Source organism: Malaya genurostris, chromosome 3 (genome assembly GCF_030247185.1).
Source record: "Malaya genurostris strain Urasoe2022 chromosome 3, Malgen_1.1, whole genome shotgun sequence".
NCBI lineage: Eukaryota > Metazoa > Arthropoda > Insecta > Diptera > Culicidae > Malaya > Malaya genurostris.
Window position 1 is genome coordinate 62106595 of NC_080572.1, and position 26743 is coordinate 62133337.

The 26743-nt window shown below is 40.2% G+C and overlaps 1 protein-coding gene across 1 annotated transcript in view; it reads right to left on the minus strand.

Annotated features, from left to right (window-relative positions):
• LOC131435046 (low-density lipoprotein receptor-related protein 1) overlaps nucleotides 1-19981 on the minus strand; it is a 515798-nt gene extending 495817 nt beyond the window's left edge. The window contains exons 1-2 of the mRNA XM_058602524.1: nucleotides 19343-19981; nucleotides 10255-11284 (exon numbers count right to left, since the gene is read on the minus strand). Coding sequence (XP_058458507.1) covers nucleotides 10255-10732 — 478 coding nt within the window. The 5' untranslated portion in view covers nucleotides 10733-11284; nucleotides 19343-19981. The remainder of the gene's footprint in view (nucleotides 1-10254; nucleotides 11285-19342) is intronic.
• Between the last annotated feature and the right edge of the window lie 6762 nt (nucleotides 19982-26743).

Consider the following 26743-nt stretch of genomic DNA (forward strand, 5'->3'; position numbering starts at 1 on the left):
TTGGCCATTACCATCCTGTAGGCATCGTTGGAGTTGGCTCCCTCGCATAGCTGGTCGAAACAAGCTCTTTTGCTTGCGCTGATGGCCTTGTTTAGTGCTAACTTCGCCGTTTTGAACGCCGTGTTCCTCTCCATCCTCATCTCCGCTGATCGAGCTCTTTGCATCCTTCTTCTGGCCCTGAGGCAGGATGCGCGAAGACATAAGAAGGTATAGCCTTCTTCAAGTGTATGCGTAATAAACGTACGCCATTTAGAATACCGAGGAAAAAATTCTTCCACTTTTCTTTTTCGATAGAGAGAATCTCTCCGTATTGGGACATAGTTTTACGAATATAAGGATCGATGACGCTTGAGGGAAGATCATGCATACGCACTTCTATAGCACTATCTTCCATATATACTGGAATGTTGTACTTAATGTTCTCGTGCTCCACATAGTGCACATTGTTATTGTCTTTTGCGAATTGAATTGCATCCAACTCTTTATAAAACTGGATGTTAATAACATTATTTGTCTGTTTTCATTGAAGTAAATGCACACGTTTAATGTCAAGATGCATTGCTCCTTAAGCAAACCTTCAAGTTCTCGTATCGAAGGTCGAATTTTGCAGTAGCTTTTGTTCGTTTGGTTCACTCATTTCGAGGTCGTTCAATTGTTCACTACACAATACTGTACTTGGTTTCTTCTGTCTCGAACGTAAGCGGTTTTGTTTTATCGACTGACTTGAATGAGATGTGAAAGCGAACTGGGTTTTAGCAGATTGTTTGGCGTCCCTTAGGGGTGCAGAACTTACTTCTGCTTTTTTGTGTTTTTGTGTCGTCAATTTTTCCCATCCTCCTAGTCCAAACCTTACCATTTCCTTTCAATACTTCCCACTTATATATCGGGAAAATGATGCTAAAAACAAATTAATGGCAAGGTACAAATCTCCAAATATCAAGGGGAACGTGCCATTTGAGCTAATTTGTTCTGATTCCTGATTTACTTATAGTTTTGAAAATATAAGTAATATTAGAAAGGCATCATTACAGTACTAGGTGGATTAAAAAAGGGTTTCATATAAAATCGCAATGTGCAACTGCGTTTAATGGGTCTTTCTCCGCTTTTAACTGCGTCATTGATTGACATTTTATCATAAAGCGATATTCCGTCAGAGGTTCTATGCCCCACAAACTGCCTTCCAATGTGATCGCTGTGTGCAGAAAAATTGTACTAAACAGCCCACTCGCTATATTTTAGTCTATAACCCGTTTTATCTGTCTGATCAATGTAATCACAGTACATACATGCTCAAAAAGTCGGTCACAGTCAAACATAACAACTGTCAAAATATTGACTGTTGGCAGTCAAACTTGACTGTTAGTGTGATCACATTGCCAGACCAAATATAAACTGCCGAAAAATTACTTGTACGTGGCAGATAAACTATGACAGATAAATTGGCTAGTCTGATCGTAGCTTAAAACCAGAAATTCAATACACCACCTTGGCCAGAATGAATTATTTGCTCGCCAATATGTATCTAGTTCTTCTGTAAACTGTTTATTCGAACACAGGTATTCATTTGCATGTTTATTAAAGGGAATTAAACCACCCACAAAATCCAAATATGAACGACGGGTGCAGTAGATTAATAAGTCTACATCAAACGTAAACAACATAAACGAACCTCTGTTTATACTTTGCTCGCGGTTAAACGGGAAATTTGTTACGGAAATATCATTACTCGATTGTACATTTTTCTTCTCGCACGGCTTGCTGGCTGGCCACCCCATTGAAATTCGATCCCGTTTGCAAACACGTGATCTGTTGGTTTAATTAGCAGAAATTATGGTGAAATTTGAAATATCCTTTGATTATTGTCGGACATGGTATGTCCGATGCAGCGCTGCCACCGGTCAGTGGCAGGGGTTGAAAGGAAAGAGTAGTAACTCAATTCAAGATTTCATTTCCACCGAATTGAATTCCGGATTGCGTTCCCCAACACAATGGTCACCCTCGGACCACACGAATTATGGAATGTGTCACCACCAAACCGACGGTGTTGATAGGATGACATACAACGAATCGCCGCGCTTGAAGCATAAAACATAGTAAACAAATTACCAATCAATATGCAAATAGATGCGTCCTTGTTGGCGTAAACCGAACGAGTCAAATTACCGGTCCATCGGAAAACACCAAAGTTGTCGGCTGGTGTACCTGACATGTGTTTTTTTTTTGTGCCAGAAACGTTGACCACCGCGGTATGCCGTGAAGAACTGCAGTCACATCAGATTGTTATCCGTTTTCCATATTGACATGTGAGATGCTTGAGGGTGCAGTGAATGCCGTTCCGAAGCGCAAATTCCATGCACGATATATTGACAAATATTTACGGAAACAGACCAAATACCCAATGGAGCTTCCATGCGAGTTCCGCGGAATGGTGCATTCACTTGTAGATAATTGAAACTGCTATAACCATATAAAACGCAAAGCCTGAGGCTACCATTTCCGGTATAATGATTTCAGCATAACTGCATCTGTTGAAGATTTTTTGCGCTTTTCGGGGAACAAATTAATGATAGTACGTGCTGTTCTGCTGGTGAATTCCAGTAAAAAGAGGGAAATAACTAATGAAATCCATATTTTATACACATGGCATGGCATATGGCATATTAATAGATATTGGAAAAAAATAAATTAAAAACTCGAGCAACAAAGAGTTTAAAATATTCTACGGAAAGTCTTGCACTCATTTGAACACCACATCGCTTGTTTAAGCTTGTGTACGCTGAATCGTGTTCAAGTTGGCACACAAGCGTAGTGTACTAGTTTGAAAACCGCGTTTTAAACTCGTGCGCCAACATGAGTGCAAACATGACGCTTGTACCTTGTGTTGCTTTTTATTGATTCCACTCGATCGGTGTATCTGTGTTTTGTGCTGAAATTCAATCCATGAAACAGTTTTGTAAAGTTTGCACTGTTAGTTGTTCATTTCTGTTGGAAATCATTTGCACGCTTTCTGCTTGAAAAAAAAAACGGGTGCGAAATAGTTGCCACGAAAGTGAATTTATTTCGTGCGGTGCGAGTCGATGAAACACAGTGCACCTGTTTTGAATGCTCGACTACACGAAATAAACCTATGTCCATTTAGAATCCGGACTAATAAAATCATCTGTATCTCGGAAACGAATTGACGTACAAATAAGGTTAGTACGTCCAAGCAAAGGTAATTCATTGTACTTTAAGGAAAAAATGTCAATACAAATCATTTCTTTTCGTTTCTAAAGAAAATACGCGCTTTCTTCTCGATTCCTCGCGTCAAACGCTGCACACCTCCGCAGTTAACTTCCTTGACCCGTTTGATCCACATTTGGGTCAGCGATCTGAGCCTTTTTTCCACGTTTCTTAAGCTTCCGCTTCATTATTGCTCAAGATCTCTCTATGGGCCGTAACTGCGGGGAGTTGGGTGGATTTATGTTTTGTCGTGAATACGACTTACTTTACTATGGGGTGCCTTTTCAAAATTAGCCATATGGAAGAATGGGCAGAACTTAATCGTGAATATCTTGACTTGTATTAATGGTAGCAACATAATTCTTTCACTATTTCATCAAAAATATGATCAGAAATTTAGGATAATATTTTGAACAGTGTGCGATAACCACAAACAACTAAAAAATGATGTTTTCTTAAAATTTGAAAACAACGCGGAAAACTCTTTACTTTCGCTTGGGTTTTTCGCGCAAGGACGACGATTTTGAGGTAGTCAGGCACATATCTTCAACTGAATGCGTATAAAAGAGGGGCCCGTGGTCGAAAATCGATCATTACTTTTCGTGCGTTAGGTTGAAGCAGACGTCGTGGGAGTGGAATCATAAACCAGCAGCGACGGAGAATGCACCTTCTGCGTGGTTAAAACCTCAAACGCTCAGGTCGCATCTCCCATTCGCTTGCTGGCCATCGAGGCGAGAGGGCTGGCATCGCGGGAGTTAAACTTTCAACCAGCAGCGCCGGAGAATGCACCTTCTGCGTGGTTAAAACCTTAAACGCTCAGGTCGCATCTCCCATTCGCTTGCTGGCCATCGAGGCGAGAGGACTGGCATCGCGGGAGTTAAACTTTCAACCAGCAGCGCCGGAGAATGCACCTTCTGCGTGGTTAAAACCTCAAACGCTCAGGTCGCATCTCTCATTCGCTTGCTGGCCATCGAGACGAGAGGACTGGCATCGCGGGAGTTAAACTTTCAACCAGCAGCGCCGGAGAATGCACCTTCTGCGTGGTTAAAACATCAAACGCACAGGTCGTATCTCTCATTCGCTTGCTGGCCATCAATGCGTGCTGGAACTGGATTCTGGAACTGTATTCCGGAACTGATTTGAGTTTCGAAATTGCAGTTCTAGAATTGAAACTGGATTCTGAGTCTGTTATTGGATCTAAGTTAAGGTCTTGAACTCAGGGTCCGGTTCTCTATTCCAGACTTCTATTCGGTTCTTTTTAAAACCATAATAATACTCCTAAAGAATTATGCGGAATTTACTTTCCTGTACCTCATACAACCCATTTTTTATTCATGGCGAAAAAAAAGAACAACGCTTTCATAGAAGGTTCTTTTCAGAGCCACCGTTATTTTATTATAAAGAACTATACTGCTTATTTCATAATATTTAATTGCGTTTCAGAATGTTTAATGTAACTAATCCGTAATTTAGTCTAGGCGCATCGTTTAAAATTCTAGTAATGAAAGAGGGGAAAGTTGCACAATTCAAACAATCGATCAACTACCAATTCGAATTCGGAAGTATAAATAAAGCGTGTCATATTCGTATTCACGACATCCAGTTATGTCTCTGACATTACACACCTGTACTTTTTATCGAAGAAATCTACGTTATTATCGCGGTATCACTGGATGATACCGGCTGTAGTGGCAACTCGCCAAATCTTGCCAAAATTTCACGGGACCTTTATGGAATTCTTCCTTGTACAGCTTCGAGTCCATCGTCTTATTCGTCATGAACACTTTGGTATTTGCTTCGCAGCTGCATATTATTTTCCAAATCATCAGTTTTTTAGCAAATTTGTCCATAAAAGCAAACTGAAACATCTTTAAACATGCCATCGCCATGTAGAATTTTTGGCCAGCTATCCGAAATCCATAGTGACATAGGTTTCATCGTCCATGAGTAGGCATCCTTGGTACTTCGTCAGAACCTGCTGGTACAATTTCCGAGCTCTAGTTTTGGGTAACTTTGCTTCTACGTTCTGTTTGGTTATTAGCTGGCTCGATAAGAACAATATTCTGCTCGCAAACGAATCCTCCGAACGGTACTGCGAACAGCAGCGTAATTTTGTGCGATTTCATTATCTGATAATCCAGGGTTTACTCTGATGGTTCTCAACACCTTCTGGCTCAGCATGCGGTCATATGTCCCACTACGACGTTCTTCGAAGCGGCACTAGTGCCTGGAAGGTCGGAAAGATCATGATGCCGGTTTTGTGGGATTGTCATAATGTTCATTTGGAGGACTACTTCAAAATACAAGCATTAGCGTGCATCAATAAAAAAAGATAGTTTATCGCTTATCGTTTATCGTTTATCGTTTATCATTTATCGTTTATCGTTTATCGTTTATCGTTTATCGTTTATCGTTTATCGTTTATCGTTTATCGTTTATCGTTTATCGTTTATCGTTTATCGTTTATCGTTTATCGTTTATCGTTTATCGTTTATCGTTTATCGTTTATCGTTTATCGTTTATCGTTTATCGTTTATCGTTCATCTATACGCATAGTCTTTTGAATCCTGGTACTTTATAAACGTCATATGGATTTGACAATAATAACGCTTTGGGTGATGAGCTACAGAGCGAGTATCCCTGCTTGGTAGATGAGGGCGGGAGTCAATTTACACTTCTTACAAGGTAAAGCAACAAATAATAAAAAAAATGAGCGAAATGTAGTTTCCAATGTATGTAAAAGAAGGCTGTGGTCATCCGAAATTTGGAACCAGTCATGAAACGTATCAAAGAAGGACCGTAGAAATATTTATTTTTTCTTCTTCTCAATTTTCGAACCTACATTGTGTAGGTTCGGTTAACAAATAATAAAAAATACATGAACGTCTTCTTTAAAACAAGACCGAGTACTTTATTCTTGCCTGACACACTTTGAATTGATTCACATCAAGTTGTATATCACCCTGCAAAGCGGCATTCATCCCAAAAGAAACCTTTTTTTACTAACAATAAATTATTGACAATCATGGATTTTTCCCCGAACAAAAAAAATATTGGAATAATAAAAGACGTTTTTAGTATTTTTAAAAATATTCACAGTAACACTTCGTCACTTCCTGTTCATGTTATCGTAATTTAAAGAAAAGTGCAGCATCTCTCCCTACTTTACCCTACGTTAAACCTAAATGTAATGTAGTTAAGCTGTATTTCCATGAATCGCTTATGTCAACGAATTAGCGATGCAGTCAATGAAAATAAAACTTTAAATGCAAGAACCGGATAAAAACATTTGTTTCAGAAGAACCGGATAAGTGTTACTGAGGTTTTCGCATTCAAAGTTTTGTTTGTCTTTCATACGACTTACTTTACTATGGCTAAAAGCTTGGTATGAACTAGCATTAAGGTGAAATTCAGAGCCAAAATAAAGCGCGTTAAATCTCAACCGCATGAATTGAACGAATCATCGCACAAAGCGGATCGTGCAAAAACGACCCATATGAATGCGAATATTTTCAGTGATTGAGTGCTCTGAGCTTACCACATGTTCTGTTTGCTAGTAAAACAGACACTCGCTATGAATGGTTATAAACCATGAGTGTTTTCAATTGACTAATATGAGGGAGTCATATTTGTGCATTTTGTTTAAGACGGTCAATTTAGTCATTCACTTTACGACCAAAATACTCTTATAACAAATTTTCTCGCCCCTAGCGAAATTGTTTATTCTTTGTTATAGATCAAAATCTTTCGCCTGAGCTGTGTACTGTTCGTTCATTCTAGAATACTTCAACGGGTAGGTAGGTAGGTTGAACTTACCCGATTTTCGCATTCCGCCATTCAAATGTATGTTGAAAATTTAAATTTCATAAGTAATGTACAAAATAAGCAAAAGTCCCTCCAGTTCTCGGTTCACCATTCTCCGTAATATTTTCTGGGTAGTTATAGTCAACTTCAGTAGATTGTTCCCCGCTTGCCAATGCACAGTGGTCCGAAACGGGAAATTAGTGGGACAAAAATATTGACGCTATGAAATATTATTTGTTTTGTAGTTGGTCTCTTCATAGAAGTTGTCTGCAATCAACTGGGACATCACGAAACATGTAAAAAATTCTAAACTGGTCGAGAAACACTAATCGTTCGCCAATCAATAGAAAATCCAACAAACCGATTCCGGCTATCCTGGTTTCCAATTCCGGAAGCACCGAAAATGCATAGTGGTCGTATACTCCAAAATGGATCACACTCGCTTTTCTCAGCGATTGTTTGACCGATTTTCAGTCTTGTGGTTCCATAATGAATTTCTGAATTTCCTAATACATTTCGAATATCATATAAGCATTTTGGTATTCATTAGTTAATCTAAACACTGCTTTTATCAAGCGATTTGCTATTATGAATTACATTAAATGAAATACATTCAATTTGTACATGTGCTTGTCCAATAAACATTAATGGAAAAGACATTTGTATTGCTTCGGTTTATTTTCCCCAAAGAGCACAAGTTGGACAGCGACAGCTATATGAAATGGTTCAAGCCCTCCCTGCTCGACGATTGATTCTGGGAGATTTCAATTCGCACGGAATTATGTGGGGTTCCTTTTTAAATGATGATAATTTTAACATGACAGTATTAAATATGGGTTGAATGACACGGATCCCAAGACCTCCTGCACGTCTAGGTGCATTAGATTTATCTCTTTGCTCGACTTCAATTCGACTAAATTGCTCCTGGAAAATATTTCCCGATTTACACGGTAGCGATCATTTACCAATCATCGTGTCAATTGCATTTCTAACGTGTAGTGATTGGACATGAGTATGGACATCACACGAATGAAGTCCCTACTCACATCCAGTCCGCTGAACCATGCCTTCGTCGATATTTTAGGAATAATTGAGTGCATCCACCGATCCAGATCATCTTTATCCCAAGAAGCTTGCAAGCTGGCAAGTGTTCTTTGGCGAGACGCGTTATAGAATTCGTTGAAAGCAATCGATCTCTCAGAAATTTCACCCTCAATAGCACCACGTTTGGCTAAAATATCGGCTCTTTCATTGCCTGGAATGGAGCAATGAGCCGGGACTCAAACTATTGTGATTTGATAATTATTATTCAACATGTCGTTCAGACACTGTTTTATTTTGCCCAAGAAAAACGGTCCATTTTTGCCAGCAGCGTTTGAGCGAATGAGGACTCCCCCACAATAAACACATTTTTCAATATCTTTATCGCAAAAATTATGCTTATGAGACCTTTGACATTTTATACATTTAAATTTATTACTACAATAAGTAGCTGCATGTCCGAATTTTTTACAGTTCGCGCAATTCATAAGATGCGGTGCGAAAAACCGAATAGGAAGAAGAAATTTTATCGATATAGACATGACTAGGCAACGCAGATCGAATCTGAGGGACGATAAGACTTAATTCCATCGTCAATAGATGCTGAGTACAATTGCTTACACTAGAGTATCTTAACACCCTCAAGCATGGCACCTCTGTGACTCGTCAATTCTATGCGCTCGCACCTCTGGTTCTCTACACCTCTGTGTGTATGAACGCATTGGCCTTCGTTGCTAGCTTTCCCGTCGGGAAACGCCCCGAATATTGCCTTGGCTATTAGCACCAGCAGTTTTAACTACCTGCAGCCGTTAACTCACGAGCCAGTATAATCGAAACACAACCTCTTCGCTTGAATGGTTTTTACTGAATGAAATTTGTGCACTCGTACGTCATTCCATTTGACGAACCCTTCAAGATTTTTTTCGTTAGAATAATAAAAAGACACTTACTGAAAATTTTAAAAACTGTTTGACACGTTTGACCGTTTTCACGACAATCAATATTTACAGAAGTTCAGTTATTGGAAGATAATTTTACCATACGGACGGTATGGTTTTTACCGTACTCGGTGACTATTCAGATTTACCGTATGAATTATTTATCTATTTTCAGAATTCTGTAATGAAACCTTGCGTAAAACTGATCGTCCGGTAAAAATTAACAAAATTGCTGTGAAATGAAATTCATGTGCCGAAATATCGGTTACGAAAGTTTTCGTCGAAAAATTACCGAGCAACGGAATCAAATTTTTGTGTGTATGGAACACTTATACGGCTCATTTAAAACCAATATTTTTGTCTCGTTAATCTCCCGTTACGGACAGTTCACAGAACGCCGCACCACGTGACAGCTCGGGCCGTATTAAATTTCACCTCTGCGCACGTCAACTCTATTATTCAATTTAGCGAATAAAAATGTCATCAGCAATATTTTATTCCATTTAAATTGTTCCTAGAATTTGTAGATTCATGCTCCCTCCACCTACGACCTACGACGCACAGCAGTACGCGGGTGGTGGCAGCGAATAATTGTCAGTTGACACCGAGCTCTGATGGGAAGACCCTTATCACAAACGGAGTTTAGATCGAACGGGACGGTGTGCTAAAATAAACAATCCCTCTCTCTCTCTCTCTTTCTCTGGACGACGATGTTGACTAGGAGCTGGCAACCTCTGATGGAAAAGCGATGGCAAAGATCACATAGGAATACATTTCATAAAATATGCAAAACAAAAAGAAGTGCTTGCTCTGGTCGTAGTGAGATAGAACTGAATAGTAAAATTGTTTACCGGAATTTAAATTACTGTACTATTGAAGTTTGATCGTAAACGAAATACAGCTGTACAAAATACAGCAATCTTCTTCCCGGACATCAGTTCTGATACAAGTAGTTGTTTTTTTTTTCAAGATCACAACTCGATTGTGAGTCTAGGTTTCAGAGTCAGCCTTTACAGTATATGTGATATTCGAAAACAAACAGGCTTCGTGCTTGATCGCACAACACCCTGTCCAATCCAAACGAACGAATCGAATTCAGGGATCATCGAACAGAAGATAACCTTTGAACATTTCGTCGCTCTCCCTCCACCCATACTGTTCTGCTCGTTAGGAACCCATGAAGCATGTTGATTGGTATCGGTTTACTGATTCGCGCGTTTTTTTTCTGCATGAAAGGAAATCAACTTACCTAGAAAATCGGAGTCATACACGGCTGACGTCGGGTTGAATGTCACTGAACTTGTTCTTGTTATTGCTGGTAGCGTTGAGTCCACTGCGATTCCTTCCGTTGTCTCTTTATTCTTGTTTTGATTCTCGTAATTAATGGTACCAATACCACCACCATTATCACCGGGAGCTGCAGTAACCGCCGACTGCTCACTACCACTAGCACCGCTGCCAGTGATATAAACCGTGCCGCTACTGGTAGCCGTAGTAACACCAACACCTGCATTTCCCGATTTTTCAATGCCAGCCGCGGTCGTTGGCTGCGAAGCATCACCACCGCCGATGACGGCGGAAAATAGCAAAATGCCTAATATCAGCATTGCTGCATTCTGCAGTGGACCGACTGGCAGGCACAGTTTGTAACGCTCTCTGAGGCACGCCTGGTACAGCCTGCTCGAGCTAACCGTCTTACATTGACAGCTATTTTTATTTACAATCATCGTCACACCGGCAATCGCGCACTTCACCTATATCGTAATTTTCTTTGAACCGATCGTTTCACAATGAATACATACACAGATTTTGCACAGAAACACACACTCCTCAAGTACCGACCGACACTTGGGTTATTTCCATATTTCCTTGCGGAACATGTTCGACTTCGAGCAGCTCTTGTCTGTTTTACTGACCGATTTCGGCTTGCAATGCAGAACAAAAAACAAGAACTTTCATTCGACTTGGAATTTCAGACCATTATTCACGAAAATCGAACTTATCGAATGAGAGAGAGAAAACTAGTAACTTCGATATCAGAACAGCATTTTTTTTTCTTTATTTTTATTTACACCAACACATTTCACATATGACTAGACACCACTATTTGTTGCCCTCTTGACTTGATTTCAATTTTTTCTTAGCATAATAACACAAAGATTTCGACACACGTACACACACTGATTTATGCTGGAAGGTAGCACAACCTCAATGCATGATGTTAGCTGTTTTCTTTTCGTTTTCCTTCGGGCGCTTGCTCCTTGTTCGTTCGCCGTTGCCTAGAAATAAAATCACAGTTTTCGGTAAATCTGATGTTTTCTGTGTTATGTTATGCAATTCTAAACGGTGTTCCAAATAGGTTGCTTGTCTGGCTTGTTTCGGAGAATGGGATAATCGTTGTATATGAATTGAGTACAGTAAAATAACTAGCATTAGGATCCGCAAATCTAGCCATAGCTATTTGAGAAGATTTTCGAGGATCAACTTCGTGTCAGTTCTTATTTCGATCCAACTACGACACTCGATATTTCATAAATGAATTTGGAAAGGAGAGCGTGTCATGCAGGAACGGAAAAAATACAATATATAATAAATACTTAATTATTTAAGAAGTTGGCTATCAGGATTTTTTATAAATGGCTAATATACGCCTTTTAAGTTTTTGAATGATCCAATTTTTGCATCGATATTCTACATGAATCTATCCAAATGAACAAAACTCGATTAAGGCTTCTTCGCGACAAAATCTGGACACCCCTAAATATGCATTACTCTGGAAATACTTCATCGACATGTGAAATATTTCGCGAACTGATGAGAGTGCGCCGAAGCATGATGATAAACAGAATGTGACGGCTAAAACCGGGGCCCTTAAGTTGTATCGAGAATATTTAACGAAGTTTTCTTGCGTGATAATGTACGATGAAACTTATGTGCTGGAAGACCTTAAGAAGCTTCCCAGATTGTCGTTGCATACTGCCATGCAACGAAATGGCGTAGAGAAGACCAAGTTTCCCAAAAAATACTTGGTCGAGCAAGCCAAAGCTTCACCCCTTCCGGAACGATAAACTAGACAATAAAAAATCCTAAAGAAGCGATTGTTACCATTCCCACGCAACCATGACGCTCCCACGTTATTCTGGTCTGATTTGGCATCTCATCACTACGTTCATGTTGTACCGAAAGAGGCGAATCCACCAAACCATCCGGAGTTGCTGCCTATCGAGCGGTATTGGGCTCTTGGGAAGAGAGAACTCTACAAATATAGAAACAGAGGACAGGCTACAAATAAGGAAACATTTTGAAAATCTAGGACAAAAGAAGCTACATCAGTTGCAGAGAATTCTGCACAGACCCAAAACTCATAGTTTATTCATGCAGTCCAATTCAGTAACTATAATTACACCCGAGACGTCAGATTGGATATGACACATAAATTGTGTAAATTGAACTGCTAGGCGGAGATGGAAGTTCAATTTGAACTGCTTTAAGCACTGATGAGCCGAAGGCGAAACGCGAAAAAAAACGAAACTATAATTAGTCTAAAGATGATTATTAATCCACAATTAAATGAATAAAACAATGCATCTTGGAACGAACTTACAGCAAATTTGTTTTATTTCAAATTTTATCCGCTAAGATTTTGTCACGAACAAGCCTAATGAAACGATAGATTACCAATTTTTTATTCATTTTAATCCAAATAGTTTCTGAACATAACCACCACACACGGCCGAGTGTTGATGATGAAAAATTACAAACCTGGTTTGTTTGAACACCAGGTATATTCAATGATCTAAGTGTTTTAGAGGAAACAGGCGAGCCAGTTGAATTTCAGACACATTCTGAGGATTGGGTGAATCTAAAATCGGAATGGGAATATTCTATGTTAATACAATCCAAGTCCAAAAATAAATCGAATAATAACTAATTAGAAATCAAATAAAAATCCTTCAAATAGGTAAATTATGTAGGCTTGACGTCCTATTGCTGAAATGTATTCAAAACTCGTTAAGGCCATCGCCTAAGAACCATGCGCGCGGGTGCTTGAAGGAAATTGAGAAAATTGTGTATCTTTTATTTATCTGCAGGGCGAAAATGGTTGAAAAATTCGAAGGGGTTTCCTTGTGTTATTAAAAATATTTCGGTGATCTTCTCATCACAATATCTCAAAACAAATTTACAATGCGAGTCAACATTTTGATTAAAATATACTTGAAGCCAGGAGCGCTGCAACCAACGAAGCAGTTGGAAAATTGATCTTATTCTGTGGAGAACTTTACAAAACTACTTCAGCAAATTGATTTAACATCGTTGCGAAATAATTTCCAATTGTAGTGTTTTCAAATCGCCAAAAGACAACGAAATTGGTAATGTAATAAAAATACTTTTTGTTATGAATTGTTATAAATTTTTTGGTCGAACTTTACTATCGGACACCTTTTCAGAATTTACCCTGTACAAAAAAGGGTAGAACTTAATCGTGAACATCTGTTGTTGTATTTAACGCAGCGGCAAAATTCTTTCTCCATACCATCGGAAATATGATCAGCAATTTATGATAAAATTTCCAGTAGTTATGAGATAACGATAAATGACTCAAAATTGAAGTTTTCTAAAATATTTGGTATTAACGATCATTAAGGTGAAATTCAGTGCACGTAAAATTTCAACCGCATAAATTCAACGAATCATAGCACAAAGCGTAACGGAAAAACAGTGGGCTTGTTCGCTAGTAAAATGAATACTAACTATGTGTGCTTATAAACCATGAGGATGTTTTATTTGACTAATATTAGGGAGACTCATTTGTGCATGTTATTTAAAACGGTCGGTTTAGTAATTCAATTTATAACCAAAATGCTCTTATAATAAATTTTCTAGCCTACGATTGTGAAATTGCTAATTCTTTTTTACAAATTAAAACCTTTGGCATGATGACAATACTTCACCTAACTGATTCCAATTATGCATCATTTTATGAAAGAACTGGCTAATACTCAAACAAGTTCTTTTTTATACGAAATCACAACTCGCTTTGTGGATATTCTTTCAAATCGCTATACAATTTGTATTTTCGAGACGAGTTTGCCAAGTATGTTATTGAAATTAATGTCATATTAATTCTCAACTTGTATTTAGAAAACCTAGACGACAACAAACGATTTGTTGTTGATCGGTCTTGTACCTACGCAACCCCTTATGTTTTTTGCTCTCGTGTGTTACGCCTTATAATGGTGCCGATGTGATTATGCAAGTGATGACAACTTGTTTCAATACTTTGATGTTACTAATGAAAGAGAAAAGTATCGGAGAGCGGAGTACACCTTTCGTTACCGTATACACCATGAATGGACATATTTTTTTTTTGTTTCTATTATAGAGGCTTTAACATTAATGTCATTCACCTCTTCGGGCCAGAAAAACTTTCTGACCCTATGTGCGGGGTTGGGAATCGAACCCAGGCGGGCTGCGTGAAAGGCATCGACTTACCCATCACGCTATACCCGTCCCCTATGAATGGACATATGTATTTGAAAGTGACTCAAAAACCGGGTTTTGTTTTCCCTCTCCTGAAGACCCACGACGGTCCGGCAATCTTCTGGTCGGATTTGGTGTCATGCCACTATACACAGGACGCACTAGAATTGTATAAGGCGAATGATGTAGATTTCGTGCCGAAAGATCTGAAGTCAACCGGTGAAACAAAATAAAAAAATTCTAAACTAGACTTAAAACTACACAAACCAATAGCCATTATCATTAGGCAACTAAACAAACCGATTCCGGCTTTTCTGGTTCTCGGTTTTCGATTAACGACTGGAGATAATAGTAATACGCTCAAAAATGGATCTCACTCACTTAATTTGGTTCTTGTTCCTACTTTACTTTTCCTGGCGCCTTTTCAAAATTTACCCTGTACAAAAATGCGTAGAACTTAATCGTCAGTATCTCTTGCTGTACTTATGATCAGGGATTTGTGATAAAATTTCCTGTAGTATGAAATCACTACAAATAACTGATAATTAAAGATTTCTAAAATGTTCGGTTTCAACTAGTATCAAAAAGAAAAACTCATTACTCTTGTTTTGTCTTTATAGTACTCAGACGACGATTTTGAGGCATTGAGTGACATTGCATTTTCGGATTTCCTACTGGGTAGGTATAAAATGTAAAAAAATGAAATGTTTCATTCATTCCAGTCTGCGCAGTTAACTTTTAATAACAGAAAAATAGTTATGAAGTAACCTTTTTGATATTTTTCCCATTAATTTTCACAAATTAACATTCAAATGAAAGCTCTTATGGTTTCATACAAAATTCCTGAGCTTTGTTTGGATCTGACATCCGATTTCAGAGCTATGTGGTAAAATGTGCAACAAAAATCTAAATATGAGTAGTTTTTTTTCTCAGAGATGGCGTTCACAAAACTTTCGAATTTCATTTGTATCCGACTTCCGGCTCCGGAATTATAAAGTGATTAGTGTAAAAATTCCAATTTAAATCTACTTACTCGCTTTTCTCAGAGATGGCGTGACCGATTTCAACAAACTTTGATTCAAATAAATGGTCTTATGGCTCCACACAAAAGTTCTGAATTTCATTTGGATCCGACTTTCGCTTCCGGAATTATAGGTTAAAGTTTGTAAAAATTTTTATACCATCACTTAGAGGCGAAACAAAAAACGAAAAAAAACTACTCCATTCGATAGTCATTATCAATAGAAGGCCAACCAAACTGATTTCGGCTATCCTGGTTCCCAGTTTCCGATTCCGGAGGCACAGGAAATAGTGGTCATATTTTCTCAAATGGATCTCACTTACTTTTCTCAGTGATGGTTTGACCAATTTTCACAAACTTAGGTTGTAATGGAAAGTCCTGTGGTCTTGTTTTTGACCCGGGTTGACGGTTCAATGCATACAAAGCTGGTCTTACAAGCCAGTTGTCATTTGTTCGAGCCCCGACCTGGACCTTACCTTACCTAACAGGGGTAGTAGGCCTAGGGTGTCAAGCATACGTCTCCACATAACTCGGTCCATGGCTGCTCGTCGCCAGCCACTCAAGCTACGGATGCTTCTGAGATCACCCTCCACTTGATCGTTCCACCTTGCTCGCTGCGCTCCTCTTCTTCTTGTACCAGTCGGATTAGATTCAAGAACCATTTTCACTGGGCTGTCGTCCGACATCCTTATGACATGCCCATCGTAGACGTTCGATTTTAGCTGTCCGTACGATAGGTGGTTCTCCTAGCAGCTCTTGCAATTCGTGATTCATACGCCGTCTCCACGTTCCGTCGTTTCTTCTCTAGAGCCTCTTCCTCTCATGTATTTTGTTTTCGACGCATTTCTGGCCAGTCCGATACGCCTAGCTTCAGCTTTCAGTCCGATGTAGGTTTCCGTCATCTTCCCAAGGTAACGTGTCACAATACCAATATCGTCAGCGAAGCCAAAAAGTTGTACGGACTTTCGGAACATCGTGCCACTCGTGTCGATCCTCGCTCTTCGAATCACACCTTCCAGGGCAATATTGAACAAGATACAAGAAAGTCCATCACCCGTCCGTATTCGTGCATTATCTGCCATAGCTGTTCTCGATCGATTGTGTCGTATGCCGCTTTGAAGTCAATGAATAGGTGATGCGTGGGTACGTTGTATTCACGACACTTCTGGAGTACTTGTCTTATCGCGAATATGTGATCCGCAGTGGCGCGGGCTCCAGTAAATCCCGCTTGGTAGGGCCCTACGAATTCCTTAGCTATTGGTGATAGACGACGGGAAGGGTTTTGGGAGAGAACCTTGTAGGCGGCGTTCAGCAATGTGATTGCGCGGTAATTGCAACAGTCTACCTTATCGCCCTTTTTGTAGACGGGACATACCACTCCTTTCATCCATTCCTGCGGTAGAATCTCCTTCTCTCAAATCCTAGAAATCATCCAGTGCAGCGCTCTAGCCAGTGCCTCTTCTCTATGTTTGAGCAGCTCGCCTGGTAACTGGTCATAGCCCGCGGCTTTATTGTTCCTCAGCTTTTTGATCTTTTCACTTATCTCCAATAGATAAGGTGCTGGGAATCTATCATCGGCTGAGCGTGCACCCAAATTGATTCCTGTGCCGTTCTCTGTATCTTGTGCTTCGCCATTTAGATGCTCGTCATAGTACTGCTTCCACCTGTCGATCACCTCACGTTCGTTCGTGAGAAGTTTACCACTGGTATCTCTGGCGTATAGCCTCTACATGAGCGGTTAACCTTCTCATAGAACTTCCGTGTGTCATTTGCGCGGTACAGCGGTTCCATCGCTTCGCGGTCTTGGTCTTCCTGGTGGCGCATTTTCTTCCGGAAAACCGTATTCTGTCTGTTCCGCGTCTGTGCGGACATTGATGACGTCGGAGAAGAATAGCCTGTCGATGAGAACGTGGTCGATTTGATTTTCCGTATGTTAATCAGATGATCTCCAGGTGGCTTTGTGGATATATTTGCGGGGGAAGAAGGTGCTTCAAACTACCATTCCTCGGAAGGCTGCAAAGTTTACGCATCGTTGACCGTTGTCGTTTGTTACCGCGTGCAGACTCTTCAGCCCGATCACGGGACTGTACATTCCCTCCCGGCCTACCTGAGCATTCATATCGCCGATAACAAGTTTTACATCCCGTCGTGGACAACTGTCGTAGATTCGATCCAGCTGCGCGTAGAATGCTTCCTTCTCGTCATCGGGTCTCGTCTCATGTGGACAGTGCACGTTGATGATGCTGTAATTGAAGAAACGGCCCTTGATCTTCAATACGCACATTCTATCACTGATTGGCTGCTACCCAATCATGCGCTGGCGCATCTTGTCCAACACCACAAATCCCGTTCCTAGAACGTTGGTTGTGACACAGCTCTGGTAGAAGGTAGCCGCTCGATGCCCACTTTTTCACACCTTATGTCCCGTCCAACAAAGTTCCTGCAGTGCTATGACATCGAAGCCACGGATTTGAAGCTCATCATGCAGCATTCGGTCGTATCCTGGGAAGCCAAGCGATTTGCAGTTCCATGTGGCAAGCTTCCAATCGTATTCCTTTGTTCGTTGCGTAGGTCTTTGCCGATTATTCCGAGTCGTATTTATTTCTCAATCGTACGTAACATGTATTTTCCGGGCGGCTTGTTAGGCCTGCACCAACCTCCTGTCTCGCCGGAGGGCCATCGTGTCAGCACTGTTTAGAGTCCCACACTGACACCAGGACGGTAAACAGCCGCTCCTAACATGGAGAACAGACGCTGTTTCGAGCCCTCGTGCCCAGCCGGCACCGCGTGGAGGTACGGATAGGAGTTACTGGACAAGAGGCTAAGAATTGGGGCCTGAATTGCGCATTGTCCAGTCGTTTAACAACCACCCCGACCTGGAAGGATTCAAGAATTCAGTAAGATCGTAGTACTAACATGCAATGATTCTGTAGACTAAGAATCGGAAGCGAAGTCTGTTCGAGAAGAAAGTTCAAATTCTACCAAAGGAATGTAATGCCAAGACTTTGCTTTGTGGTCTTGTACGGAATTCCAAAATTTCATCCGGATCCGAAATCTGATTCCGGAATAATAGGGTTAAAATGTTATACCTTCACACGGGTGAAACAGAAAACGTGAAAAAATTCTAAATCAGCCAAAAAACTCTTCCAATTGGTAGTCATTATCAGTAAACGGTCAACTAAACCGACTTTCCGCTAAGCCTTTCAAGAAGTAGTGGAAAATGTTGCAACAATAAAAAGAAAACATGGGTTGATATGCGAGAAAATTCGAGTGTAAATTTTTTTTATTCTGGCTTATTTTCTCTTGAACAATAAACTAATCCATATTTCAGGTTCTCGTACAACAAAAGCACAAGACAATTGTCAAAAAACTATACTACCATTACTGGCATATATCAAGACAGTACTTATACTGTAGTGACCAAATAATAAATAAATGAGACTATTGTCGCTCGTCTCACAGTTAGAACGGATAAGAGAAACTGGGATTAATCATCTTCGATTAGGTTTGTACCGGCTAGGTTCATAAACTTTTCAAAATCCATTAACTTATATATCCAGACAAAACAAATCCCCTTCATCACGTCACATAAACTTGTTTGAAATTATTTTTCTTCTGGAACATCAACAATAAGCGTTAATTAATCAATTTCAATATATATCATCTCATCCACAGTTTAATCATTTTGCTTAACCGGATTACAGCGGTAGAGTACAAAATTTCACCAAACAACCAATTTGGAAGAAATTTAAGCTGCTGCGCAAAGAAGATTAAGTAACACCACACAAACAGGTTCATCTCCACACCAACACACTCCTTTTTCTCCAATACTCACTTCCGGCACGAACACACTCGGCGACCTTGCTATCGTCGAAGACTCATTTCACGGTTTAGCCTTTGCTTTCTTTTGCACAACAAAATAATCACCAACCACAACGCACACGCCTTCTTGAGCACAGACAGGAATCTTCGACTCTTTACGAACGGACACCGTCTACTTACTACTTTTTACATGTCATTTTCCGTTCTGAGTTAAACTGATCGTCTTCAATTACAGTCACCACATTCAATATGTGGTAATAATCTACACACCGAAGACGCTCACGTCGGCGACGGCTACTAAGACTACAGCGACGACGACGGAAAGAGATATCGAGAGCAATTGACGCCAGCACACGTCCACTGCGCCGCAACTGCTACACGTCCTGCTTCCTATCACGTAATTGATGGTCAGCTTACATTGCGACCAGCATCCTTTTCTAGAATTCAGATACTATAGTTATTTTTTTTTTCTGCAGCACACACGGTAGCACTTCCGAACCGAACAGCTACTGGAAGCTACTGATGCTGGATTTGATGTTCTTCGATGGCCAGACACACACCTTGTTGGTCAATTTAACTACTCTATACACAGCACACAGTGAGAAAAAAATTGTACTCGGATACGACGCGACGCACGTCCGACCGCCACGAGTTCTCGACACAGAGTGAGATTCTTGCAAACCGATTCTCACCAATTCGCCGAGTGTCTTCCTCTGCCACTCTGTGTGTCTCTGTGTCCCGCATGAACCGAATGGAACAGATCCCGTATAAATCAGTGGCATATTGTGTGTGAATGTCATCATCAATGGAAACGATTCATTCACGGACACACCCATGCCAAAGTTGCAAAACACGCGGTTGTTTACCGGCTTTCGGTTCGGCATGCCGCTATCTCTGTCAGAGTGGTTGTGCAATGTTTTGTTTGTTTTTTATTTCGGCCAACAGCTGTGTGGAAGCGATGTTGTTTTCACGAGGCCCTCTTGCCTTTGTAAGGTTTCTAGAGAGAAGCGATTTCTTTCTCGCAGAGAGGATGCAGAAGAGATCAGTGCATGCTTTAAAAGGAAAAAAAAGGCGCACGAATAGAATGCGAGTGTCTTTTGGTGATCGCTCGATATTGATATAATATTATAATATGATGATAATTCAGTTGTAGTACTTATTATTCAACTTATAGTGGTAATCAAGTTTTCTCTAAAGAGATTAGATTATCCCACCGTATTCTGTCGTTCATTGCGATTTGGTGCATTTGAATTGTGTACGTGTGTAGTCAGTTTTTGTCGTGAATACGACTTACTTTACTTTACTATGGGGTGCCTTTTCAAAATTAGCCATATGGAAGAATGGGCAGAACTTAATCGTGAATATCTCGACTTGTATTAAAGGCAGCAACATAATTCTTTCACCATTTCATCAAAAATATGATCAGGAATTTAGGATAATATTTTGAACAATGTGAGATAACCACAAACAACTCAAATATTAAGTTTTCTCAAACTTTGAAAACAACGCGGAAAACTCTTTACTTATGCTTGGCTTTTTCGCGCAAGGACGACGATTTTGAGGTAGTCAGGCACATATCTTCAACTGACTGCGTATAAAAGGAGAACCGTGGTCGAAATTCGATAAATTCTTCTTGTGCGTTGGATGCAAGCAGACGTCGTGGGACCAGCAGCTTCGAAGAGTGCACCTTCTGCGTGGTTAAGAACCTCAAACGCTCAGGTCGCAACTCTCATTTGGACTTCAGTCGTCAGGTGTAGCAGTCAGCAATGAAAGCAGACCTTTTGCGTGGTATGAAGCCTCAAACGCTTAACAGTTCGGCTGAAAAGTTCGTATCGTTTAATAGAAACACACATTTTTTTGCCAAAATTCGTTTATATTATTCAACATAATTGCCATCAGTTCCCATGTCTATGTCGATAAAATTCGCCTCCCTGTTCGGCTTTTTGTTCCAAATGTAATGAATTGTACGAACTGCAAAAAATTCGGCCACACAGCTACTTACTGTAGTAATAAACCAAAATGTATTAAGTGTGAAGGGCCTCATAAAGATAATGATTGCAACAAGGAAATTGAAAAATGTATTTATTGTGGGAATAGTCCTCATGATGATATTTCAGTATGCACTGCATTTAAAGTGCACAAAGACAAAATTAAGCTTTCTTTAAAAGCACGGTCTAAGCGCACATATGCAGAAATGCTTAAAACGGTCATTGATGTCCCCCCTTTGGAAACCGAAAACGGGTTTTCAAATCTAGAGGAACCAGAGGACTCTGACTCTGACGAAAATAGTGAAGGTAATTCGTTTATCACTACCCAAGGGTCAGTTAAGAGAAAGAAGTCTTCCTCCAAATTACCAAAAAAGACACCTAAAATTTCATCTTCAAAAAAAGATCCCCGTGTTAAACAAAAAAAGTCAAAACCAAAGACTGTGCCTCCTGGTTTGTCAAATTCACAAACCAATCCAGGATCTAGCACAGAAAAAGGTAATAATCCTGTGGGCTCCATTTCACAGCCACCAACAGGATTACTGAAGTTTTCGGAAATTGTTGAATGGATTTTCTCAGCATTCAATATATCTGAACCCTTAAAGACCCTCATAATGGCATTCCTTCCAATAGCTAGAACCTTTTTGAAGCAGTTATCAGCTCAATGGCCAATTGTCTCAGGTTTTGTATCTTTTGATGGATAATTTATCACCCGTCGCAAATGATACAATCACTGTCCTGCAGTGGAATTGTCGAAGCATCATGCCAAAACTTGATTCATTTAAAATATTATTGCATAGTCAAAAATGTGATGTATTTGCTTTATGCGAAACATGGCTTACTTCAAACATAGCTTTAAATTTTAATGATTTTAACATTATACACAGAAAGAAATAATGAAACTTACACGGCATGTAAACCGATAGTACTATGAAATAGATGTCAGTTGAAACGAAAATCTGATTTAAAACCATGATTGATGTAAAATTACATTAATATTCATTTAGTTTTTCATTGAACAAGACTGTATATTTACAAACGCTTAGTTTTTTAATGTAATTTTCCATTCAATTGCCTGCTCCGAATATGTGCATGAAAATAAATGTAAATTTACAAAATATTTTTATCTGTGTACGTCTCGATAGAGACTCTCCGTATGGTGGAGTGCTTTTGGGAATTAAGAAATGCTATTCCTTTTATAGATTAAACATCCCTTCAACTTCTAGTATAGAAGTTGTTGCTTGCCAAATAAACATTAAAGGCAAAGATATTTGCATAGCTTCGGTTTATATTCCTCCAAAAGCACAAGTTGGACAGCAACAGCTTAATGAAATGGTTGTTGAAGCCCTTCCTGCACCACGATTGATTCTGGGGGATTTAAATTCGCACGGTATTATGTGGGGTTCCGTTTACAATGATAGCAGATCATCTTTAATACAAAACATTTGTGACAATTTTAGCATGACGGTATTAAATATGGGTAGCATGACACGGATCCCAAGACCTCCGGCACGCCCAAGTGCATTAGATCTATCTCTTTGCTCAACATCAATTCGACTAGATTGCACCTGGAAAATACTGCCTGATTTACACGGTAGCGATCATTTACCAATCATCATCTCAATTAGCAGTAGCAATTGCATTGCTACTTCCGCTAGTATTCCATATGATTTGACAAAAAATATCGACTGGATTAAATACCAAAGTAGTATCTCTAGTATTTTGAATTCAATGGAAGAGCTCCCTCCACTTGAAGAATATGACTTCCTCATTTGTTCGATTCTGGAGGCAGCAGAACAATCCCAAACTAAACGCTTTTCTGGGCCAACGACTAACAGAAGGCCTCCCAACCCCTGGTGGGACAAAGAGTGCTCAGAGGCTAAACTCGCAAAACAAAATGCTTGCAAGACGTTTCTAAAACGGGGAGGAGGAACTCCTCAGAATTTTGAAAAACTTATGGTTTTAGAAACCAAGTACAAGAGCATACTTCGAGCCAAAAAATGTAGCTATTGGAGACATTTTGTCGAAGGTTTGTCAAGAGATACCTCAATGAGCACTCTTTGGAACACGGCCAGACGAATGAGGAATCGTAACGTGGGCAATGAGAGTGTTGAATACTCGAACCGATGGATATTTGACTTTGCTAGGAAAGTTTGCCCAGATTCTGTTCCTACGCAGAGCATTATACGGGAATCTCCTCCAAATAATGGTTTTATTAATAACCCATTTTCAATGATGGAATTTTCTATAGCACTCTTGTCTTGTAACAATAACGCTCCAGGGTTGGACAGAATGAAATTCAACTTGGTGAAGAATCTGCCCAACCTCGCAAAAAGACGTTTGTTGGAATTGTTCAACAAGTTTCTTGAGCAAAATATTGTTCCACCTGACTGGAGACAAGTGAAAGTTATCGCCATTCAAAAACCGGGGAAACCAGCTTCCAATCACAACTCATATAGACCCATTGCGATGTTGTCCTGCATCAGAAAATTGTTCGAAAAAATTATTCTACGACGTCTCGACACTTGGGTCGAGACGAACGGTTTGTTGTCAGATACTCAGTTTGGCTTCCGTAGAAATAAAGGGACGAATGATTGCCTTGCATTACTTTCGTCTGACATCCAAATTGCCTTCGCTCAAAAGCAACAAATGGCATCTGTATTTTTAGACATTAAAGGAGCATTTGATTCAGTTTCCATTGATGTTCTTTCAGACAAGCTTCACCAAAATGGACTCCCAGCGGTTATAAATAATTATTTGCACAACCTTTTGTCAGAGAAACACATGCATTTTTCACATGGCGATTTGGCAACACTCAGAAATAGTTACATGGGTCTCCCGCAAGGCTCATGCCTCAGTCCGCTCCTCTATAATTTTTACGTAAATGACATTGACAACTGTCTAGTAACCCCATGTACACTAAGACAATTGGCAGATGATGGCGTGGTTTCAGTTACTGGACCCAAAGCTATTGATCTGCATAAACCATTGCAAGATACCTTAGATAACTTGTCCGATTGGGCTGTTCATCTTGGTATCGAATTCTCTGCGGAGAAAACAGAGTTAGTCGTCTTTTCAAGAAAGCATGATCCCGCGCAGCTTCAGCTCCATATGATGGGAAGAATGATCCAACAGGTTTTAACTTTTAAATACCTCGGGGTGTGGTTCGATTCCAAATGCACGTGGGGAGGACACATTAGGTTTCTGATAACAAAATGCCAACAAAGAGTAAATTTTCTTCGAACAATAACAGGATCTTGGTGGGGTGCTCATCCGGAAGATCTAATAAAATTGTATCAGACAACGATACTTTCAGTGATGGAATATGGATCTCGGCTGCTCAGCCATCCATGGAAGTTGACCATCAATGTTAACTTCCCTCTCTGAGCAGCCTAGATAGCCGTGTAGTGTCGGTAGCGGTTTCCCAACTGGCTAAGAATAACGCTACGGTCCACCTGTACCGGTGGTATACCAAACAGGTAAGCCGTGTGGTATCCGGCGGAATTATTTTTTACCAAGAATTGATCCACTGGTTTCCTGTTCCATGTCGTAAAAGGCCACAAAATAGGAACTCCTAAGTCAAGGTGTATTTCCGTGCCGATGGCTGAATGGCTGCAGGAGGTTAAACATTGCAGTCGTGAACGGAATATCTTGGGTTTTTCCTCAAGGTGGTGTACTATCCCCACTTTTATGGAACCTAGTCGCTGATGGTTTGTTAAGGAAACTTAATAACCTTGGATTTCCGACTTATGGTTTTGCCGACGATTATCATATATTGATGACCGGTATAAGCATTAACACTCTCTTTGATTTAATGCAGCAAGCCCTGCGATCTGTTGAACAATGGTGTTGTCAGGTTGGATTATCTGTAAATCCGGGCAAAACATCAATGGTGCTTTTCACTCATCGTAGGATAATTACAGGAGCTCGTCCGTTGCAGTTCTTTGGTTCAGAGGTCACTGTGGTCGATCAAGTTAAATACGTCGGGGTTATTCTTGACTCAAAACTGAATTGGTCTGCTCACATTGACTTCAGGATTGAGAGAACTTGCATGGCTTTCGGCCAATGCAGACGAGCTTTTGGAAAATCATGGGGACTCAAACCCAGATATATTCATTGGATCTACACAACTATTGTTAGACCAATTTTAGCATATGGATGTCTTGTATGGTGGCAGAAAGGAGAAGTCGCGACAGTTCAGTCAAAGCTAAATCATCTCCAAAGGATGGTCCTAATGGCGATGACAGGAGCATTCACGACAACTCCTAATGCTGCTCTAGAGGCGCTACTGTGTATTAAACCACTACATGTGTTCCTAAAACAAGAAGCATTATCTTGTGCATACCGTCTTAGGGTTACAGGGTTTTGGAACAGTAACCCATTAGATTATGCTACCAGCCACACTCGCTTGTGGTCTCAAATGGTTACGTGGGATGAGTATTTACTCGCTCCTAGTGACCTAACTCTCAAATGCAGTTTTCCTTTTAAAACATTCAATGTGAGCTATCCTCTTCGTTAGGAATGGTTGTCTGGTTGTCTGGAACGACAACTTGATGAACACATAGTTTGTTTTACGGACGGTTCTCTGTTGAATGGTCGTGCTGGTGCTGGTGTCTACTGTCGTGAAATGAGGCTGGAGCAGTCTCATTCACTTGGTAGATACTGTACTGTGTTCCAAGCAGAAATCTACGCAATTCTGTGTGGAGTACAATCGGCACTTCAGCAGAGGATCTCTGGTAAACGTATTTATTTTTGTTCCGACAGTCAGGCAGCCTTAAAAGCACTCAGTTCGAATGACTCACGGTCGAATCTAGTGATCGCATGTCGAACTCAAATTGAAGACCTCAGCATTTCAAATGCTGTTTACTTCTTATGGGTACCCGGCCATTCTGGTATTACTGGAAATGAATGGGCTGATGAGCTGGCTAGAGCTGGTGCAACGAATGATTTCGTTGGTCCTGAACCAGCTTTACCACTTTCAACTAGTTGGATAAAGCACAAGATACGTTCTTGGGCTGCATCCAAACATGCCAGCTACTGGCGCAGCTTGCAAACTTGCGCTCAGACAAAAGCATTTCTACCAGATTTAAATCTGAAAATGTCAAAGTGTCTACTGCATTTCTCCAAGTATCATTGAAGTATTCTGGTCAGAGCTCTGACTGGACATTGCAAACTCAATTATCACATGGCTACTATTCAACGTGTTGAGTATTATTCGTGTAATTTGTGTCAATCCGATTATGGTACTTCATATCATCTGATATGTAACTGTCCCGCATTGACGCAGCTACGTATCCGGGTTTTTGGTTCTCCATACATGGTTGAGTCTGTGTATGCGGAGCTAAAATTGAAGGATATTCTCTCGTTTCTCACCCAATGTGGTAAGGAGCTATAGTCAGAAGGGTTCATCGTTCTTCCTGGAGTGAATG